The 22,861-nt window shown below is 43.5% G+C and overlaps 1 protein-coding gene across 6 annotated transcripts in view; it reads right to left on the bottom strand.

Moving 5' to 3' along the window:
- Positions 1-22,861, bottom strand: part of MYZAP (myocardial zonula adherens protein) — a 98,004-nt gene that overhangs the window by 60,911 nt on the left and 14,232 nt on the right. For all 6 annotated transcript variants that reach the window (XR_011075116.1, XM_068552353.1, XM_068552362.1 and 3 more), the window contains exons 3-6: positions 14,121-14,276; positions 10,760-10,852; positions 5,205-5,318; positions 1,475-1,627 (exon numbers count right to left, since the gene is read on the bottom strand). Coding sequence is in view for 5 of the 6 variants with exons in the window: in XM_068552353.1 (XP_068408454.1) it covers positions 1,475-1,627; positions 5,205-5,318; positions 10,760-10,852; positions 14,121-14,276 (516 nt within the window). In the remaining variant the exon portion in view is untranslated. The remainder of the gene's footprint in view (positions 1-1,474; positions 1,628-5,204; positions 5,319-10,759; positions 10,853-14,120; positions 14,277-22,861) is intronic.

The raw sequence follows: 22,861 nt of genomic DNA, 5'->3' as shown, positions 1-22,861 counted from the left end.
CTCAATCTCCCCTCTCATCACTAGGCAAGTTTTGGTACCAAGAAACCACAAAATGGGAAATCCTGAACAGAGGTTATCATTAGCTGAAAGAGACCCAGCGTGTCCTGCACTCCATCTCCACTTCTAGAATGGGCTCTGTCCCTCACGTCCTGTTTATGCTGCATCCAGGTCACATGAAATACTCTGAGACCCGTCACTTTTGTAATTTGGGGGGTGTGGGGCTGGGTAAAGTAAAGCATTAGTCTCTAAAACAGGCAATTGAGGACTGGATTTAGAGGCTTGGTCTCCCTGACACCACAGCACCTCTGCAACAGACACGGATGCAGAGCACAGGTGCAGAGAGTAGATACTCAGGACATATTTGTGGAATGAATGACTGCATAGAGATCCTACCTTGAGGAAAAGACTCCAAACAGTCATTTCAGAATTTTTCAGCAACAAACGCCTTTTTTTCCAAAGTAACTCTTACGCAGAAATACAATATATGAAAAAGTAGAAGAGCATCCCTGTTTGAAGTGAAAGCAAAGAGGAGCTGATTGACTGTGTAGCTCTCTGGTCTCTCCCCTTTCCCAGGTGGTTGTGTTTGGCCAAGTGGGTGGTGATGCCACAGCCTGTGGGGCAGCCATCACAGAGGCTACACAGTGTGGCGTGGTGGCCCATGCTCCCTATCAGCTGTCCCATAGGTAGGGGACCACATGGCCCAGTTTGTTCCCCTAACTAAATTCTTAATAGCACCTCCCTTCACTCCTGAACATACTCTGGTTTGAGCAATAAATCACATGGTACACTACCCATAACACACTCTCCCCTAGAATAGCCTAAGGCTGTGTTGAACACAATCTGAAAAGCACAGGCTTAAACAAAAACAAATCCATTCAGGAAATAATTTGTTGAGTGACTTCTGTGAGCCATTCGTGGGTCGGTTCCTGGAAGTTTCAAAGCTGGAAGGAGCACTGACATCTCCAGGGCCTTAGAGGCTGAGCTGAGGAATAAGCACGACCTGGGGGCAGGAGGGACACTGCCCAGAGTCCTTGGTCATCCATCCATTTTCTTCCTGGGGGCCCTTCAGCTCTTCATTGTCAAACCAGACAATGAGGCCTTGGAACCTCAGAGAGAATCTAGACAGTGAAGCTTCTGAAGTCCCAGACCTGTGGGCAGCCCCAGTGTCCTCTAGGTACATAAGAGCAGTGCCACGATGAGGTCTCAGTAGCCGTTGAGGCCACTGGGACCAAGGCAGGAGAGCCCAACAGGGGTATATACAGGGTACCCCCGATCTACACTGACAGCTGTGAACACAGAAACTGCCTCAGTCCCTTCAAGTCAAATCCTGTGGCGTTGGCCACAAAAAGGGTGGCGAAGCCCAACAAAGAAGAGAAGAGAGAAAGGGAAATGGGAGAGTTGGCGATGGGAGAAGAGAGAAAAGAAGGAGAGAAGAGAGAAAGGTTAGCAGGAAATCTACATTGCTGCACTGTACCTTCATTTTCAGCAGCTGGTTTTCCACTTGTGCTACCTCTAACTGCCTCTGCTTTTCCCGCAGCTTGTCCATGGAGGCTTCATGTGTCTGCTGCAGATTTCTGATTTGTTCCTTAATGTTGCTATTCTCCAAAGTAACATCCACAAGGGTTTTCTGTCAGGATGAAAATAAAAACCAGATCTAGCGTTGTGAGAAAACATGGCGAGAGTCATACACCGGGACATCCCTTTGTCATTAACGGCTGAGGGAGACATCGGCCCACAAGCCTGGGACCCTGGTGTTAGAGCGCCTGAGGGCCCCCCTGGTGGCCGGTAGGTCTGCCGCCCTGTACTTGGGTGGGCCAGCCAGCTTTCCCCCGTAACATGCCATGGCTGCTGCTAACACCACTTGCCACTGCTTAGGATGGATGGAAATGGATTAAAACACTTTTCCAAGGAAACATGTTCGTAATATGTAATTTCACGTGGAAAAAAATTGGGTTTGAAAACAGTAAGTACAGAAGAATCCCATTTTGAAAAAAATAATGCATAAGCATCTGTCCAAATGTATTCATGCCTAGAAAAAACAAAAAAACAAAAAACTAAGAGTCATCAAAATCCAAATAATGGTTTTCACTATGGGATAGGATTATAGATGGTATTCATTTTCTTCTTTGTATCTTCTATATTTTCCATATTCCCAAACTGAAATCAGAAAACAAAATATGTGTTTTATAAAATGGAGATATTCCCCTTTTTTCTTAAGCAGGTTGTTTACTTCTGTACTTCTAGACGAGCTGCCAGGGCAGCGACAACAGGGCTGAGGTTACTGTAATGCCTGTAAATGCTTCACCTCCCTCGCTCAGGCAGAGAAGGGCGGTGATGAAGGGAGGGGCAGGGAGCCCAGTCTGTGACTCAGACAAGTGCCTGACAAGTGTCAGAAGCCTGTTGCTTATCGCTCCAGGCTGCCCACTGGAGCAGGAATGCTTAAATTAATATCGCTGCTATTTCATGCTTCAGGTTACTTGCTTAACTCTCCTTACAGAGAAATGGCTTCCACAACCCCAGAATTTCTACCACCGGACACAGGTTTATGGGCACCTTCTACCAACCTCCTGAAGTCACCTACAACTTTATATTAGAAGATCTGGAAACTCTGGTGTCGAACACACTTCCTAACACCTGAGTCCTCTTTGTAGATGACCAGTCTCTGAAGCTCCTCCACTCCTTAGTCTCCACTTTGGATAATAAGCCTCATTCCTAAACCTATTCGAATCAGTAGAAAGGATTTTCCATGGTGGTAAATAGATATTAAAGAAAATGCAGAAGCCATTTGAAAGTTGGAATCACAGAACATTGGAGATGCAAAGAGCCTTAGAAACCATCTGGCCAACCACCCTCTCTCCAAGTCCCACTGGCTTTACAGAGACCGGTCTTGTGCTCAGAACCTATATCTGGACCAAGAGACCAGGGCTGTAGCCCTGGACTAGCTATACACTTTGTTCAAGTCATTTCTGTTGGCCTCAGTTTGTTTATCCATAAAACGAGGGGGTTGGAGATCATCTCAATAGTGCTTTCCAGCTTTGACATTCTATAAAATCAAACCAAGGATCTGGTCTCGTCAGTAATAATGAAAATGGGGTAGACTAGACAATGGAAGAAATAAGAAGCCAACTATTTTCAGACTCAGTTGAGTTTCCTGGCCATGAGATGATGTGTTTCTTTCCTCTGCTCCTCCCTCTTCCCCAGCCTCCACCCCCTTCTTTTTTTGTTTTTTTAAACAACAGTTTTTAATCTCTTCATTATAAGGCTCCTCTGTCTACCCTGGAACAAGAGACTAGACTGTAACTAGAAATCAGTCAGGGTCCCTGGGTTAGGGTGGATCCTGTTCTAACAGTTGACCTCTGAAGTAAATGCCTGGCGTGTCAGGGGTGTGGACAAAAATGTTGCCTGCCATTCCAGTAAACAATGACTGCTGCCCACTATCAAGTCATCAGCCACCGCAGGCCACCCAACAGTGTGCCCTGAGGGGAATTCAAGATGGAAAAAAGCAGGATACCAGCCCTAGATAGTTAAGGTGCAAACCAAAGAAATAATTTCGATGAGCCCAGACTCTTACATCTTCTTATACATAGAAAAGCACTAAAAACATTAACTGATGTTAAAGATGTCTGTTTTTTTGTGATTAACAGTAATCTTCTGATGTTTGGCTACATTTTTTTTAAGTGAAACTCCTCTCTACCCTGGTTCCTCCCTCACCCCTTTGGAGCAGTTCCTCAGAGCTGTCTGAGAGGCTGATTCCCAGGCTATAGGACTCAGTAAGGTCCCCGAATAAAACAGAACTCTGAACTCAGGTGAGACAACAGCATTTCCTGGTTGGCCAGTAGTGAGATGTCTGAGAGGGAAGGAAAGGGAGCCTGGGTGAGCCCCCTTGATAGCAGGAGGAAGGGAAAATAAAGGCTCCTGAATAAACCAGACCCAAAGTAGGGCTTGGCCTGAGGCCAGGGGAAAGCTGCCAGGCACTATGGGAGAGCCAGGAAAAGGGTGGGACTCAGAGGCCCCACCAGAAATGCGCCTCCCAGACAAATCCAAACACGAGGCCCACCCAGGCCCACTGCGGGACCGTGGCCTAGCTTTGCTGTTGGCACTACTGCCCGAACAGCTGTTAGTAGAGAACACTAGATCCTAAGGGAAGTGGATAATCCCAACATGAAAATTTGTTTGCTTATCTAGCAAATTATTTATAGAGAACCAGAAAGGATGTGAAATAGCTTGTGTGAACTTTCAAGAGGAAGGTAAAGAGGTAAGAGCCAAATAAAGTTGGAAGGGGACAGAAACTATTATTTGCATGTTTGGAAATTAAAGCCAAGGGAAGCTGCTTCTGGTGAATATAATGCTTTACTCTGAACATTTTCAAGTTAATTTGCATGTTACGTGGTGGGGCTCAGTCGGAAGATTAACAATGGGCAGCATATGAGGGGTTAACTCCTAGCAAATCAAACTAATCAAGAGAAAAACCCCCTTGACGTGTGGTGACCACACACATTTGCACAAATGTGGGATCCTGACTCTTTTGGCTTCCCTGCCTGGTACTACAAGATATTCTTTGGAAGGCACATGATTTCTTTCAAAGCAAAATAATTTCTAGGGACTTCCCTGGCGGTCCAGTGGTTAAGACTCCGTGCTTCCAATGCAGGGGGTGCAGGTTTGATCCCTGACTGGGGAACTAAGATCCCACATGCCTCGCGGCCAAAAAATAGTAATAATAATAATTTCTAAATTAGGAAAAAGTACCTAACAGCCTCTGGGAGTTACTTGTCATGAATGAACACAGATTGCCTTTGCTTAAGTCTGGCTTTCCTGTGGTTGGTGGAACTTCTCGTAACACTGGGGCTTAAGGGAGCGGGCTGATGTGCTGTCTTAGGCACTGACACTTAGGACCACCTGGGTGTCTAGTGGAACAAGTGACATCTCTAGCACTGAACTCAGGATCTAAACCCCCATTTTAATAAGCGCAAAAACAACTGCAACTCCAAGGTTGAGAGTCTCAGCTTGGAAGCATTTCCATCGGCTTCCTTCCTTCACCGTCTCCCTGGCCTGGCCTTTACTGTGGCTGTGTGTAAAGGATTCCGAATAATGAGCTGAAGACATTCTGTGACTTACTTTTCTACAAAGACACAGGGCCCACCCTTGGCTAAGCTCTCTTGCCCTGGAACAGAGGAGACCCAGGCGAATCGGGAGCAGATGAATACCTGCAGGCCGATGGAGTCCGACACCAAAGCCGAGTTCATGGTATTAAAACTGTCCAGGGCTGACGACTGGGTTTGGATGTAGTTCTGCTGATACTCCTGCTGAGCCTGTGAAACCTGGACAGATTGAAGAGACAGTTACACACAACCAATGCACACACACTCATGACAACCTTCAGTTACACACAACCAATGCACACACACTCATGACAACCTTCAGTTACACACAACCAATGCACACACACTCATGACAACCTTCAGTTAGGCTGGAACATTCCCCTGATGGTAGCCACATCCGGGTCAGTGATATTTCAAGTACAGCTTTAAATTAAAAAGTGACTTTTTAGTTCTACTTTTAGAACTAGAATGCAGTTGGATACCTTCTTGTGCCATCTTGCCTTTTTTTTTAAACAAATTTATTTATTTATTTATTTATTTTTGGCTGCGTTGGGTCTTCGTTGCTGCGCACGGGCTTTCTCTAGTTGCGGCGAGAGGGGGCTACTCTTTGTTGCAGTGCGCAGGCTTCTCACTACGGTGGCTTCTCTTGTTGTGGAGCATGGGCTCTAGGCTCGCGGGCTTCAGTAGTTGTGGCTCATGGGCTCCAGAGCGCAGGCTCAGTTATTGTGGCACACAGGCTTAGTTGGTCCGCGGCACGTGGGATCTTCCCGGACCAGGGCTCAAACCCGTGTCGCCTGCAATGGCAGGCGGATTCTCAACCACTGCACCACCAGGGAAGTCCCATCTTGCTTATTTCTACTCACCATGGAAGGAATATACTTTGGGCTCAACCAGTTCTCAAGAGCTGTTTTGTGGCTGCTGCAGTTGTTGTGCTGTCTTTATTGGACGTGTATTTAACACATTTGAGAGAGATTCAACAGAGGCCAGTCTTAAACTAGACCTTAAAGAAGGGCTGGATATAGAAAGGCCGGGAGAGGACTTCCCTGGCAGTCCAGTGGTTGGGACTCCGCGCTCTCACTGCCGAGGGCCCGGGTTCAATCCCTGGTCGGGGAACTAAGATCCCGCAAGCCTCGCAGTGCGGCCAGAAAAAAGAAGGCTGGGAGGCAGTAGAACCAGGGGTAAGGTTTCTGGGAGGCTCAAGGGTAGACCCCGTGTGGCCTGTGGGAGCCACAGGAAGCAGCCAGGCATGAGAGAGCGAGAGGTGCACCCTTGGGAGTGGGAGACAGAGTTGAAACAGCAGCCCAGGTCCAGGAGCAGGAGGCATGTTCCCGCTCACGGTGTGTTCCTACAGCAGTAAGTTAGCATCTTAACCTGGCTACAGTCCGTGGTGTGGCCTGGAGGAGGAGGAGACTGAGGGTAGAGACTGAGCTCCTGCGACAGTCTAGCATGAGAAAACAGGGTGTGTAGGAGGTGGCAATGGAAAGCAAGGGGCAGAGATCTGTTTTTGCATCTATTGCAAATCCAATCCTTTGGCTTTAATTACAGTCATTAGTGTCAGTGGATGGCAGAGTGAATTTCCATAGGTAGGTGAGAATTTCACAAATCTCTTCCTACGTGTCAGTGAGCATGGGCTAGGTGGATATGTTTGTATAACCCCCTCCCCTGTAATCAAGGCAGTAGGTCTTACTTAAGCAGATAATTTCACAGACCAGACATAAACTAGACTCTAATACACAACTGTGGCAACTGTGCTTCTTTCCTGCAGATGTTAACTTTTTTTTTTGAATTTTATTTATTCTTTTTTATAAGCAGGTTCTTATTAGTTATCTATTTTATACATATTAGTGTATACATGTCAATCCCAATCTCCCAATTCATCCCACCACCACCCATCCCCCGCTTTCCCCCCTTGGTGTCCATACGTTTGCTCTCTACATGTGTCTCAATTTCTGCCTTGCAAACCAGTTCATCTGTACCATTTTTCTAGATTCCACATATATGTGCTAATATACAATATTTGTTTTTCTCTGACTTACTTCACTCTGTATGACAGACTCTAGGTCCATCCACGTCTCTATAAACAACCCAATTTCATTCCTTTTTATGGCTGAGTAATATTCCATTGTATATATGTACCACATCTTCTTTATCCATTCGTCTGTCAATAGGCATTTAGGTTGCTTCCATGTCCTGGCTATTGTAAATAGTGCTGCAATGAACATTGGGGTGCATGTGTCTTTTTGAATTATGGTTTCCTCTGGGTATATGCCCAGTAGTGGGATGACTGGGTCATATGGTGGTTCTATTTTTAGTTTATTTATTTTTTTTAAAATTTATTTATTATTTATTTATTATTTATTTCTGGTTGTGTTGGGTCTTCGTTTCTGTGTGAGGGCTTTCTCTAGTTGCGGCGAGCGGGGGCCACTCTTCATCACGGTGCGCGGGCCTCCCACTGTTGCGGCCTCTCTTGTTGTGGAGCACAGGCTCCAGACACACAGGCTCAGTAGTTGTGGCTCACGGGCCCAGTCGCTCCGCGGCACGCGGGATCCTCCCAGACCAGGGCTCGAACCCGCGTCCCCCGGTTCCCCCAGGGAAGCCCTATTTTTAGTTTTTTAAGGAACCTCCATACTGATCTCCATAGTGGCTGTATCAATTTACATTCCCACCAACAGTGCAAGAGGGTTCCATTTTCTCCACAACCTCTCCAGCATTTGTTGTTTGTAGATTTTCTGATGATGCCCATTCTAACTGGTGTGAGGTGATACCTCATTGTAGTTTTGATTTGCATTTCTCTAATAATTAGTGATGTTGAGCAGCTTTTCATGTGCCTCTTGGCCATCTGTATGTCTTCTTTGGAGAAATGTCTATTTAGGTCTTCTGCCCATTTTTTGATTGGGTTGCTTGTTTTTTTAATATTGGGCTGCATGAGCTGTTTATATATTTTGGAGATTAATCCTTTGTCCGTTGATTTGTTTGCAAATATTTCCTCCCATTCTGAGGGTTGTCTTTTCGTCTTGTTTATAGTTTCCTTTGCTGTGCAAAAGCTTTTAAGTTTCATTAGGTCCCATTTGTTTATTTTTCTTTTTATTTCCATTACTCTAGGAGGTGGATCAAAAAAGATCTTGCTGTGATTTATGTCAGAGTGTTCTTCCTATGTTTTCCTCTAAGAGTTTTATAGTGTCCAGTCTTACATTTAGGTCTTTAATCCATTTTGAGTTTATTTTTGTGTGTGGTGTTAGGGAGTGTTCTAATTTCATTCTTTTACATGTAGCTGTCCAGTTTTCCCAGCACCACTTATTGAAGAGGCTGTCTTTTCTCCATCGTATAGCCTTGCCTCCTTTGTCATAGATTAGTTGACCATAGGTGTGTGGGTTTATCTCTGGGCTTTCTATCCTGTTCCACTGATCTATATTTCTGTTTTCTGCAGATGTTAACTTTTATGGCAAGTATGTCATACAAAACAGATTTTTTTGCTTCAAGGTTATTAATCACAAATATTTTTTTAATGTTTTCTCCCATATGCGTTAGCTAGGTTAAACCAGAGGAAGCTTATTTTTTCTTTAATTTTTAGTAGGTAATACATTCATAGAGTTCAAACATTTTAAAAGTAGAAAAGGTATACACTAAAATAAATCTCCCTTTCACTCCTGTCCCATCTGCTCAGTTACCACCTTGCCCACTCTGCACCTCAAGTAGGAATCACTGTTAATTACTTTATTGATGATCCTTCTAGTAACTTTGTGTACACACACAAAACAGTCTAGATATATTTATTTTCCCCTCCTGGTTTACATAAATGGTAGCACACTACATATGATATTTTCCTATGTCTTGCTTTTTTTTACCACTTACTCTATATCTTTAAAATTTTTCTGTATCTCTTTTTGAAGAGCTTACTCATTCTTTTTTTTTTTTTTTTACAACTCTGTGTATTATAGAGATGTAATTTATTTTACTTTTTCCTTCTTAATGGACGTGTAGGCTTCCAATCTTTTTACTATTACAAACAATGCTTAACAACTAAGTTCATATATACGTCATCTCACATATGTGAGATTTTATCTACAGAATAAATTCTTAGAAAGAAGCTTGCTGAGTCAAAGGATGTAGGCATTTGTAATTTGGGTAGATACTGCAAATTGTTCTCCCTAAGAGTAATGCAAACGACATTCCAAGCAGCAATCTTCCTGTTCCTCCACAGCACGGCTAATACAGCATCTTGTCCCACTTTTGCAGTTTTGCCAGTCTGTTAGGTGAAAATAGCATCTCAGGACCATTTTAACCTGAATTTCTCTTATTGAGAATGAGGCCAAGCATCTCATCATACATTTAAGAGCTCTTCATCTTTCCTTTACTATAAGCTATCTGTCAAAAATATTTTGCCTATTTTTATGAGTTGTGGCCTTTTTCCTCTTGATTCATGGTCACTCTTTAAATACTCAGGATATTAGCCTATTATCTATAATATGAAGGCAAATAATTTTTCCCAGCTCGTCATTTGACTTTGGTGTTTTTGTCAGCACTAGTCTTCATTTTAATGTAGTCAAAGTTATCAACTTTTCCTTTTGTGATTTTGGGATTGCATGTCATAGTAAGAAACTGCCTTCCCCACCCCAAGAGTATAAAAGAATTCACACATATTTTCTTCTGGCACTTGCAAGTTTCATTTTTTAGCATCTTTGATCTATTCAGAATTTACCCAGGTATAAGTCTGTCCCAACAGCATATACTGACTGGTCCATTTTCCTCCCTTCATTTCAGATGCCACATTTATCATATATTAGGGTACATTTCTGGGCTTTTTTTCATTGATGTCTATTCATTTATGTGCCAATACTATATACTGTTTTAATCACTGAGGTTTTCTCAATTTCTTGTAATATTAAGAGGGATAGTCTCCTTCATTGCCTTTTTTTCCCCAGAATTTCAACTCCTCATATTTATTTTCTGTATACCATGGAACCACCTAGTCCAGTTGTAAAAAACAACATAAAAATCTGTTGGTATTTTTACTGGGTTATATTAAATTTGTATATTAACTTGAATGGTATTAACATCTTATGATGTTGAATCTTCCTTTCTAAGTACATGGCATATCTTTCTACTTGTTAAAGTCTACTTCCAGATACCTGGTAGTTTTTGTTGTTGTTATTTCCTCTAACTGGTTGTTTTTTTTGTATATTGAAACCTAACATGTGTCCATTAATCTTTTACCCTGCTATCTTACAGAATTCTTTTATTATTTATAGTAGGTTTTTTTTATTGGTTCACTTGAGCTTTCTGGGTATATCACCATATAGTTTGTAAACAGTGATAGTTTTACATCTACCTGTCCAGTTTTTATACCTCTAAAAACTATTTATTTCTCTTGTTTAATTTATTTCTCTTGTTTAATTCCATTGGCCAGGATCTCCAGTACAATGTTAAATAATAATAGTGGTAGCTGGCTTCCTCATCTTATTCCTGATTTTGGAGGGAATGCTTTGGATGTAAAGATTACTATCGCCACAAAAATTGTCCTGTAAAAAATAAACTTCATTCTGTGATAAAATTCCCTTGGTTCATTTACAATATGATTCCATCATAAGGAACATCATAAACTCAAATATCTTCAGGCAGTAGCAACTGAGAGGGAGTTCTAAGCTCCACATTTGACTTACTGACAGTTCCTGGGTGAGCTGTCGAATCTTCTGTCTCATTTCATCATAGTCTCCGTACATTCGCTTCCTTACATTTTCCAAAGTGGCTCTTACCTGCAGCCCACAAAGATGCTATTTAGAGATCAAGCTACAATATTTTCAAGTGAGAGTTCTGAAACATTTAAGAAACCCTAATGAGAGAAGGGCCCCACAAAAAAACAATCTTAAGAACAGGACAATTGGGATATTAAGAAAGAAGATCAATCTAATTAGAAGCTGATGGAATTATCCAAATAATATTGATGATAATAATAATAATAAATGCATATTGTGATTATATATAATTATTGATAACTATTAATTATACAAATAACGTGCTCTAAGGAAAAGATTTGTTTACTGAAATTCTCCTACCACCCTTAAAACCATATTCAGGCCAGATTTTCCCCTTTTCCTATCACATGTTTTTACAAGTAGGAAATGTTGAACAAGTTGACTTTCTAAACACATGGCTAGGAGGACCAAAACACCAAAAAGCAAAAGCCACCTCTAATTTTCCCTCTCTCTGCCCTGACTGCCAAAGAACAAATAATGGTTGGAATATGAGGCAGGAAAGTATGAGCTTAGAGAGCCCGTAAAAGTGAAATTCAGTTCCTCAGTAATCACCAACAATACACAAGGCACTAAATATAAGTCAGGTGATCCCCCAAACACCTGTTTATACAAAGTCTGTTTACATTTCTCTATAGTACCACTTCCAGAGGAGTAACGGGGCCTTAAATATATTTTCAATAAAAACAAAAAGCCTAACAAATAGTCTCTGTCTTCCCCCTTCTTCTGGTGCCCCTAGGAGGATGAAGAACTCAGGGATCCTCGAATAGAACAGGAAGCCTCAAGGGAGCCCTCTCCAGAATGCTCTGGAACTTCTATCACAGGAAAGGCTCAAAGGCAGCAGTTTGGTTTGATGGGTGTGTAGGGCACAGCATGAGGGGACCTAATTTTGAAGCTGTACTTGCACAACTAGCACGTTGTTTTAAACTGACTGCATGTTTATTAGGAGTGACTGGATATTGGTGGAGATTCCAGGGCAGGAAGGAGAGGGCAAGTCAAGACACCACGCCCTCCCCAGATGAATTCTAGTAATAAAGACTACTTTCTTGTCATTGACTACAAACATTTTGGCGAAATGAGCCAAAAGCACAACTTTTCATTCTGGGCAGGCAGAATGGCTCTCATCTGTGGTCCTGAGCTAGCTCTTGGGCTGCTCACCATTGGGAAGTGCGTGGAGCTGGGTGTTGCTCCAATTGGCAAATACTGCAGGAAGCCAACTAAGCCAGAGTCACCCACAAGCAAGGGAGGGCACACAAACCCATAAGTACACTCAGGAATGAGGAGCGAGTGATAGGTCTGAAACCAGCTATAGAAGGTGTTTACCCGGAAATTAATTTTAAGTTGCAGATCACAGTGGCGGTTTGGAAATTCAGGTCAGTTACTCCCCTGTGACCTGGGCACCTGACAGCCTGAACCTACTACCTTGTCTTGGGCAATCTGCAACTCTCCAATCTGCTTAGAAGGTTTACCTCTGAAGTGGTGCCATGTTATTTGGGGTATTTCAGTGAGGAAGGCCTAAGCATTTCCATGAGAAAAATACAGGAAATTAGGAAGGTGCAAGCTGTTCCTACATAGGAAAATTAGGAATGGGATACTGTGAATGGTTAAAACTGATCTTTGGGGGTTGGATGACTGGGGCTCCGAGGCTGGTGGCTGTCACACATCTTCTGCATGTTTGTGTAGGAATATGGCTCTTCTGGCTTTTCTTCATTTTCTCTGCTAAGCATTTATTATCTTTTTTATTCCCTAAAATTATACAAGTATCCAAATCTTTTGAGACACATTAAGAAATGCACATTTATTATTTTTGATATTTGATAAGAGATGTTTTTCTCAAAAACTCAAACAAAAGCTGACATGTGTTTATGTCTTATTCGCAAACACAACCAAATAAAACGGGGCACAAAGAACTAGTTTTGACCTTAAGGGTCCCTTCCCAGACCCCACAATCTATACATGAGAAAACTGAAGCCCAGACAGGGCAGAAGTTTGTCTGGGCCAAAGAGCTAGACCTTGACCCAAGATCTATGGGGACTCTATTGCCCATGCTGCCCCTGTTTCTGACTTTCTAGTCCACAGGCCAGTGTTTTGGTGCAGCTCATTGCCTCTCTATCTAATCACTCTGGTTTGGGTCACAAAGGCACTGGTCAATCTAGGGAGACACTGGGTGGACCAAAAAGGAATGGAGATGATGGATGGATGCATGGATGGATGGATGGATGGCGGGACAGGTAGGTTAGTAGACAGATATAGATAGATAGATAAAAAAGAAATGAAAAAATTACAAAGAAATGCTCCAAAATGTTAACAACTGTTCTGGTTGAATCGTAGAATTACGGGTGATTTTGTTTTCTTCTTCATACATGTTTACATTTTCCAAAATTTCTCAATAGAACATATAGTTTAAAAGAAACGTAATATTCAATCCCTGGTCAGGGAACTAAGATCCCGCAAGCCGCGCAGCATGGCAAAAAAAAAAAAAAAAAAGTAATATTAATTACAAAAAAATTGTATTAATTGGCCTGGGTTGGACAATGTCTATCGTGGTTAACTTCCCACCATCCATTTCAACCTAACCGATTGGTCTGAACCAGCAATAGTCATCCTATTCCCCTTGGCAGTGATGGATTTGGGAATGGGCACGTGACCTGGGTCCTGGCCAATGAGAAACAAGGGGAAGTCTAATGGAGGGTCTCTAAAGAGTAACCAGAGATGACTGTCCTCTTTTCCTCCTCCAGACACCATCATATTTTTAGATGTTGCCATGAGCATGAGGCTGAAGGAGAAAAGAACCAAGGGAAACTCAGAGAAGTAGAACTGGAGCTTGGAGAGGCCTGCTTGGAGCCCACCTACCCCTAGAGTTATCCCCACATGAGACAAATTTCCTTTTCAAGTTGGCTTTTCTGTTACTTGCAGTGAAAAGCATCCAAATTTATACAGTTGTCCAAACTCGTACATTAGGAGTGTTCAATGTAATAAGCAAAACTACTTAAGAGCCTACTTATCATACATGGAAGAAAGAAGCCATTTGGTCTCCTGAGTATCCCTACTTAGTAACATCTAGAAATTCACTCTATACCTCACTGCAGAATTACATCTGCGCTTTTCCTATTACCATGAAGATCTGTAGCCACATTTCCATCCACAATGATAACACTTAGAATTGTTTCAAAATGCCTTATTACATTCATATCAATGCTTCCAACTCCACCCTCTTACATGCTACAAGAAGTGTATAAACCAGAAAAAAAAAAATCCTTAAACAACTCACATCTTTGATGTAGTTCATCTCTTCTTTCAGCTGATTGGTGGTCCACCCATACACCACCATTTCTTTCTGCTGGTTTTGATCTGATCTTCGCACCACACCATAGACAACACCCTGAGGGAGTTTCATGGTGGGTTCATCATTGCTCAGGTCACGATACTAAAAGAGGGTAGAAAGAGAGAAAAGAATAATGACTCTTTAGGCCTCGCAGAGACAGCTGTCATCATGGGCCCACTGTATATGGTTATGCAGGTTGTACCCAGCACTAGGGTGCCTGGCAGTGGGGAGAGCGGCCAGTAGAAATCCAGCCTGGCCTCCGCTCGCCAAGTCACACCTGGCCTGGGCTGAGCCTGCCTTTACCCTGGAGGAAAAGCACCTTTCCCTAATCTCTACCGAAGCTCTGTTCCTTTACCTCGTAGTACATCTGCAGGGCCCTATCTTCCCAGAGAAGGTGCCTTTACTTAATTCTCACAAAGGTGCCAGGTGGACGTGCGCCATCCTTGATAACAAGAGTGAGTGTCTAAAATCTCGCATTCTTGGTAATACTGTTTTTCTCTTTATACCAGTTCCTCTGTATGACTTCATCCTCATCATTAACTGTGTGGCCTGAAATGCATGAGGTTGAGATACGCAAGGGAAGAATTTTGGCAGCCATCTGGCAGCCAGATTGTCCTCTGAGGTTAGGGCTGACCCTGGAGCCAGTTCCGAGGAAAGGGGGCGGGGTCACCTGTTGTGACCATTCATGAAATATTTCTGAAAAGCCAGGCAGAGGTGGCAATACCTTCACCCCAAAAGAATCTTCTGCTCCTTAACTCTCTCAGTTAAAGCTCTGATCAGTGCTGAAGTGCAAATACCTTTGGGAAGTGGGGAACATGTCCAAGTCCTAACACATCTTCATAGACTGAAGGCTCAAGAAGCAGGAGGAAGAGAAACTAAGATTTGTTGAGCACCTACTATAAGCTAGAAGTGTTCCTTACACGTTTAATCTTCACAATGACACCGTGACATGGTGACTGTCCTGTCCACTTCATAGCTGAGAAAACTGAAGTTCAGAGAGGTTAAGTCTCTCCCTTATGGTCACACATCTAGATTCAAGCCCAATTCTGTCTGACACTAAGGACACCTCCCCACAGCGCAGGCTTTGTTAAACGTAGAGGCACAGAGTAGGCCTTCACAATATGGAAGGGAAGGGACAGGAAAAACTCAAGATGAGACAGTGAGACTTCAAAGAAAAACCAGCCTACATCTAATCTTCCTTGGGACAATGCCACAGAAGGCTGAATTCCATTATGGCAACTCTGTTCTCACACTAATTTTAAAACCACCTTTGCATAAATTCTTTCTATGCACTTGCGAAACATCTTTGACATACAAAACTACAATTTGCATTTTAAAATCATTCATTTGCAGCAGAATAGTAAGTACTTTATGATCCCATTCAGTCAAAGTTTGTAAAAGTAAAGCAAAGTTACCGGACAAATTATTAATCATTAACGACGTCTAAGGAAGGGACAGTGGGGAGGGGCAGGGATGCTGGAGGTCATGATGACTTCAATTTTTTCTTTATACCCTTGTGTATGGTTTGTTTACAATGTGAGCTTTTTTAAAAAAAATTAAGAAAACGAAACATCCATTGCTTCCCACTCTTCTGTACAAACCTGTTAAGAGAGAAAACATGAGGAGTGGGACACTCTGCATTTGCTTCTGGAAAACGCTTCCACTTGAGCCCCTCATACCTGGGTCCCAAGGGCACCGAGGCAACTCTTGAAGTTGGTACCTAAGTTTGGGTGAGTGGGGGGTTAAATGGCTCTCAGTGGAGTGCGAAGCTGGGATTAGATATCCCTGCTTTATTTACTACACATTTAATTAGGAAGAGGAAAAGCTCTAATGAAACTCCCCACATACCAGGAAACCAAAGCATGCTCTTTCTGTCACCAACTCCACCCAGTTCCTGAAAAACAAACTGATGTCGGCCTAAGGCTTTGGGGAAATGCATTTCTGCAAAGCAAAGGTTTTCGCAGGTGGCCTGGCTTACAGGAAAATGCTCAGGTGGCCGGATACAGAGGACTCTGCCTCCCTGCCCACGCGGGGAGATGAGGACCATCACTGATGGAGACAAATACAAACGTGCCAAGGACAACACAGTCTGTGAAACACCACCCTAGAGGTCGTGGATCTGAAAATTATGCACGTGGAAAGATACCAAAGTTCTGTTAAGTAAAAAAATAGTAAATTTCATATTGCCATTTTCTGTTTTAGAAGTGTGTGTTTGAGTATGTAAAACACCTAGAAAGACGGACTCCACACTGTTAATGATAGTTTCCTCAGTGAAATGGGATTTCACTCTTCCCTTTATGCTCTTCTGTATTCTATTTTTTAATTAGTTTGAAATTACAGGCATTATCTTTGAATTGATCATTTTTATTTTAATTTTCAAAAAATGAAAACTAAAAAATTATTACAAGGTCAGGGTCTAAATGACAGACCCACAGGGAAGGGCCCAGCACAGGGCTCTGCTCAGAGGCAGGGCCACCAGCATGGGCCGTCCCACAAGGACAGGATTCCTGAGGCAGCGTGAGGACAGGGAAAGGGAATGGATGGTTATAAAGAAAGAGAAGGGGAAAATATTTGTTGCCTAGCCATTTTATTATACAATATTTAATCCTCACAGCAACCCTACTGTGTAAACATTACTCTTTCTTCCAAGGTGGTAGCATTCAAGTGCCTGTGTGTGTCTTTCCAAATCTAGGCCCCTTCCTTAACCAGAAAGCCTTCAGCATAGCTAAGAGGAGAGGAATTGGAACACACATGTCCCTGCGGCCCACAGACCTCAGGGTTAGGGGAGCCAAGAGCCGGGCCCTCAGGTCCAGGGCCATTGGGAGGAGACGGGCCCGGGATGGGAGGCTCTTCTCCAGACTCCTGGCATCCATCTCCCTGGCCCCCACCACCTCCTCTCTGTTCCTTTATCAGCCAACCTCCTTCTTGCCTCAGGCATTTACACAGGCTATTCCCTCTGCCTGCAGAGCCCACTGCTGAGCTGAAATGTCCTTCCCTCAAGGTCATCTTCACTGACCCTTCAGACCGTCAGGTCGCCACAACACTTACCACAATCACAATGGGGTGACTATCAGCATTGTTAATATACGTAAGGCCTGCTCCCCTATCAACTGGAAGTTCCAGAAAGTCTAGAGTCTTGTCTGTCTTCTTTTCCACCATAGTCCCTGGCCTCTAACAGTGATCACCACTTACGGAGTTTCTCAGTGAATATTTGCTGAATGAATAGGGAGCTTCAGAAGCTGGAAGCGGTTCTGGGGAATTACCCAGAATATGTAAATATGGTCCCCTGAAGAGAACTTCCTTTGTTCCTCTTAGATGGAGGGACAGGGAGATGATATTTGTCCCAATCGTAAAATCTATATCCAGAAAAAGTTGCAAAGGAGCTGAGACTGCTATCATTTTTATGAAAGGTCAGTATACTTTTGGTCAAAAACTGGAGAACCCAGAAGAAAATGAAAAGAGCTGACACGTTTGGCACTGTGTTTGTAGCTAAATTTTTCTCCTCTCGTGTCCTTTAAAATAATCTCCCCATAAGATAAACATTAATTTTTAGGCATGATAATAGCATTGTGATTATATTAAGAGATAATCTTTACCTTTTAGAGAAATATGCTTAAACTATTTATGATATCTGGGATACAGGGTGGAGGAAGTGGACAGGGGTGGAGACGGGGCAGGACTGACTATAGGCTGAGGGTTGTCAGCTGGGTGACAAACAAAATTCTCCTTTTGTTATGTTTGAAATTCTCCATAATTGAAAGTTTTTTAAACCTCTTTATAATGCTGCTCTGTATTAAAAAAAATCAAATTTTAAAAAATGTACACTAGGCCTATTAAAAGCCTCCTGGGCATGAAACAATAGTAGGTAAAATCGCCTTGCAAACAAAAGCCCTAATAAATGCACGGAATGAAAAAGTTATTGCCAAAGACGGGAAAAGGAAACAATCAACTGAAAGGGCATCCCAGAGCCCTCTGTGCAATGCAGCAGAATTAACAACAGGCATCATCAGTAAACTATATAGAGAATGTCTCAGTGAAACTGTTCCCTGGGATGTAGGCACAGCTTAACACTGACTTACAGGCTCATGCTATGGCTGTTTTCCCTAAAGATACACTTGGTGGCAAGTGCCTTAGAAAAGAAAAAGTATAGAAAAGTAACTCAGCCTGAACTCCTGCTGCAAGGGTTTTACTGCTGAGGGAGAGCTGGGGTATGAATCCAGTGACAGATGTCCATATTTTCCAAACCCTAGGTCAGAATATAAGATCTTACAATGAGATAAGCTCTATAGAGGCAGTGACTGTATCTGCCGTAGTCACCGCTATATCCCCGATACTTAGTATAAATAGATGCTCAATAAGTACATTTTGAAGGCAAGAAGAGAGAGAGAATATTTGAAATTGTGCCTAGGCCAGAATATTTGGAGTATGTGGTCATCCTAGACACTGATTTGTGCAAAGGAAGAAAATCCCGTGGTCAAGAAGGGTTCTTAGAGAATAATACCAGAAACACAGTTTTCCAAAAATCCAAATTGATGTTGGTAGACCGCCACAGCCAGCCCCTGACCCCAGAGGCTAGGACAGGCAGCTGGTCACACGTCCAGCTGCCAATATGACTTAGATGGACCGTAACATGGATTGACTGACTTGAAAACTGTAAGCCAAGTTATTTCCAAAACTTTTTGTTTTGCACCTCTTCTTGCAGCCAGAGGGTGGCAGCTGACCTGGGGACTCTAAGTGCTGCGCCTCCGGGCATCCTATCCGTCTTGTAGGCAGAGGAGGTGACTTTCAGGGATGTGCTCTGACCTGTCTGACCTGTGTGTCCATCGTAGCAAATTATGGTTCCTGGTCATTACTCATGCTTGACTTTGTTTTGCCCGATTGTGACAAAAACGAACGCTACAGCTGAGCCTAAGGGGCTCTTCCACAGGCTGGGAGGGAAATAGGGAGGGGATGGGTAGCCCTGTCCCCTCAGAGAAATGGAGACCTTTGGCTTATTGAGATACTTGTTATTTCTGACTATCTCACAGACGGAATAGAGACCACTGCCTAAATAAACTCAGGCTTGGAAAAAGACGGATCACTTTGAATGCTTAAAGATGAGAAGGGAAAGAAAAATTCTAGCCAAGCAGAAATCCCGCAAGAGAATGTAGTTCTAATGATAGTATCCTTTTAAGAGTAACCTCTTAAAGATATTACTCTATACTAATATCTTAAAGATATTACTCTTTATATTACTCTAAAGATATACTCTATCTATAAAGATATCTCCAAGTAGTATCTTAAAGATATTACTCCATTCTAAGCAGGCAATAGCTGCTTAGGCCTAAACACTCCAGGAAAAAGAGAAGGAGAAGAATATCTTGGGGGAGGTGGGAGGGTCAGTTCTTTTCTGGAACCCAGGGGTATAGTACACACCTTAGGTAAGTTACCTTGACTGATACAACAGACTTTCCTGATAGGAGGAAGTGTGCAAGTTGACATCACCATGACGACAGGGCCGGAGCACAGATCCGAGACAGAACTGCTACTACCACTAGCTGTGTGGCCCTGTGCAAGTGACCTACTTCACTGTTTCAGGGTCCTGAACAGTAAAATGGGGATAATACCACCAATTTCAGAAGCTTGTTTTAAGGAATACATGGAATAATATACATAAATCATCTAGTGCACTGCTGGGCATACTAGCGGATAACTGACAGATTCTATCGTTAGCGGTGGTGGCTTTACATTTCCGAGCATCTGATTTCCTACTAAATTCTCCACATCTGTCTGGATGCTTCCGCCTGTCTGTCCACCTCTCTCCTCTTGGATCCTTTTGCTATTCCCATCACAGTCACCAGATTTACTCTGACAGTGAAACGCTCACCCCTGAACTGGCCTTGGTTTCTCTGCTAGGAAAATGCAAGAGCTTGGTGCGCAATCTCCCGGCCCCTCCTCAGTGTCCAGTGAGGTTGTGGGGTGGGAGCACTTCCGGGGCAGCCGACGCAGCCCTGACCTTATGTTAAACCAGAGCCACTGCACTTTCACCGTTCTACAGATGGCGCTGTCATACATGTTCGTTTGAATAGAGTTCTAGAACTAAAGAAATGTGGGGAAATGCTGGCTCCGGGCTAACATTTCCATTTGCTAGAAGAGGAAATTGAGGCCCCTGGAGATGACTTGAGCGGCCCGACCACGACCTCGCGTGATCAGGCAGCCAGGACTAGAGCCCAGGCCTCTTTGCCCTCCAGGGGCTGCTATCTCTGAGAGGCACACAGAGTCCTACACGCTATCGCCAGGGCAGCTCCAGCCCCATCTGAATCACAGCAGCACACTCCCTCATCTGGCAACAGCCTGTGATGTTGTATAAACAGTCACGCCAAGGATGAGAACTCAGCAGGCTTATTCATCCGGGGCTTTTAAGGGAAAGAGGACTATAAAACCAAATGGCAAGGGTTTCCTTTTAACCATTTTACTGGGCTAGGAAAGCCCCCGACTTTTCATACATACACATATATCCGCTCTCCCTCACTCAGGCTTCTCCAAGGTCAAGAGAGAAACAACTTCTTTAAAAACGCAAGTCACTAAAGGACATCTATGACAGAAGGATGTTAATAGCTAATTAAAATATTATCCACTTCAAGCTACTTTGTCACTTTGGAAACACCTCACCATCACACAGCCTCAGAATGGGCAGAGCTCAGATCGTATTCTCTAAAATTCAACTATGCAGTGAGACCCTGATTCAACACGATAAAGGTTTAATAGCTGGTGTTGGTTCTATCTCTTACTTCTCTGTGTATGTGTGTATCTGTGTGTGCGTAAGAATAATTTGCACATAGATTTGGATAGGAACATGGATACATACATTCACAAAGTTCTTTGAAAATGATAGGGGTTTAATTTCAAAATTATCTACTACCGATTTTAATTTTAATGTTCAACAATTTAATAAACATGTCATCAATCCCTCAAAACGAAATTTGTGTCTACAAACTAATCAGCATTTCCTCTTCCATATAACTAATGACGTTTAATATACAAATAAAAGTCCATCGCTCATTTGCCCGAGTTGTTAATACAATTTAAGGCGATAATATTCCACAAAGAAACTTATCATGGGTTGGACTGTGTCCTGCAAATAGAGAGCATGTTGGAGCCCCCATCCCCAGTACCTCAGAATTTGGCCTTATTTGGAGACAGGGTCAAGTTAAGAAGAGGTCACTGGAGTTAAGACCTAATCCTATATGACTAGCGTCCTTACGAAAAGAGGACAAATTGGATTCAGAGACAAACACACACAGGGAGAACAGCGTGTAAAGCTGGAGTGATGCTGCCAAAGCCAGGGGTTGCCAAGAGCCGCCAGAAGCTGAAAGAGGCAAGGAAGGATTCTTCCCTGCAGCCCTCAGAGAGAGCAAGGCCCTGCTGATACCTTGAGCCCGGACTTTCAGCCTCCAAGACTGGGACACCATAAATTTCTGTTGTTTAAGCCCCCCAGTTTGTGCAACTTTTTTATGGCAGCCCAAGGAAACTGATATAAAACTGAATCATCATAATCCACAGTCACGCACTAAGCGCCAACTATGGGCAAAATTAAAAGACCGCACATTTTTATGCGTGTGTGTATATATGTACATGTTGTACACGGATGTTGCAGGAGTATGTATGTATACATATGTGGAGTGCTTAGCAGCAGATGGCTAGGTGCCAAGGGAGAGGGTAGCCTGGGTATCCTGTAGCTCAAGAGAGGGGATAATCACCCAAGCACAGGCAGTCCAGGAAGGTCTTGGGAAAGCGGGCCTTCAGTAGGGCCTTGAAGGATGAGGAGACTTGGATAAACTGAGAGTGGCTGGGCAGAGACTCATAAATGATCCAGATGTCATACTTTTAAATACTAAAATAACGGTAATACAGCAATAAAATATCTGTCCATAAAAGTAACACCATGCGGGGCTTCCCTGGTGGCGCAGTGGTTGAGAATCTGCCTGCCAATGCAGGGGACACGGGTTCGAGCCCTGGTCTGGGAGGATCCCACATGCCGCGGAGCAACTGGGCCCGTGAGCCACAACTACTGAGCCTGCGCATCTGGAGCCTGTGCTCCGCAACAAGAGAGGCCGCGATAGTGAGAGGCCCGCGCACCGCGATGAAGAGTGGCCCCTGCTTGCCGCATAGAGAAAGCCCTCGCACAGAAACAAAGACCCAACACAGCCAAAAATAAAAATAAATAAATAAATAAATAAATAAAATTAAAAAAAAAAAAAGTAACACCATGCAGAGAACACTGAACACCAACTCAGCCACCAGTAGGACGGGACTCGGGAGAGCAAAGCTGATGTACGGGGTGTGCATCCCCCCCCAAAGAGGCCAGCCTGTGTACGGAGGAGTTCTCTGAGGTAAGGTTTGTGCAGAGCGAGGAGGCGAGGCCCAGGTGTGTTGGCAGAGGGATGCTCAGAGGGGGACATAATAACATCAGAAAAGATGCAGCAGGCACAGCCCGAGAGGGAGGAGGAGATGCAGGACGGGCAGTTTCAGGAAGGAGAATGACTTCTCCAGGGGGGACGGGGGAGAAAAGCGAAGAACCAGGGCCACTGGGTTTGACAAACAAGGGGAAGCGATTTGGCATTAAGTCATCGCCTCTCTAATCAGTGTTCCAGGCCAGACACTGTGGTGGGACCTTTGCATATACTAGCTCAGTTACTCTTTGCAGC

The sequence above is a fragment of the Eschrichtius robustus genome, chromosome 1 (assembly GCF_028021215.1).
Source record: "Eschrichtius robustus isolate mEscRob2 chromosome 1, mEscRob2.pri, whole genome shotgun sequence".
Lineage (NCBI taxonomy): Eukaryota > Metazoa > Chordata > Mammalia > Artiodactyla > Eschrichtiidae > Eschrichtius > Eschrichtius robustus.
Note: the sequence above shows the minus strand (reverse complement) of the source record. Positions and strands in the feature narration are given on the sequence as shown.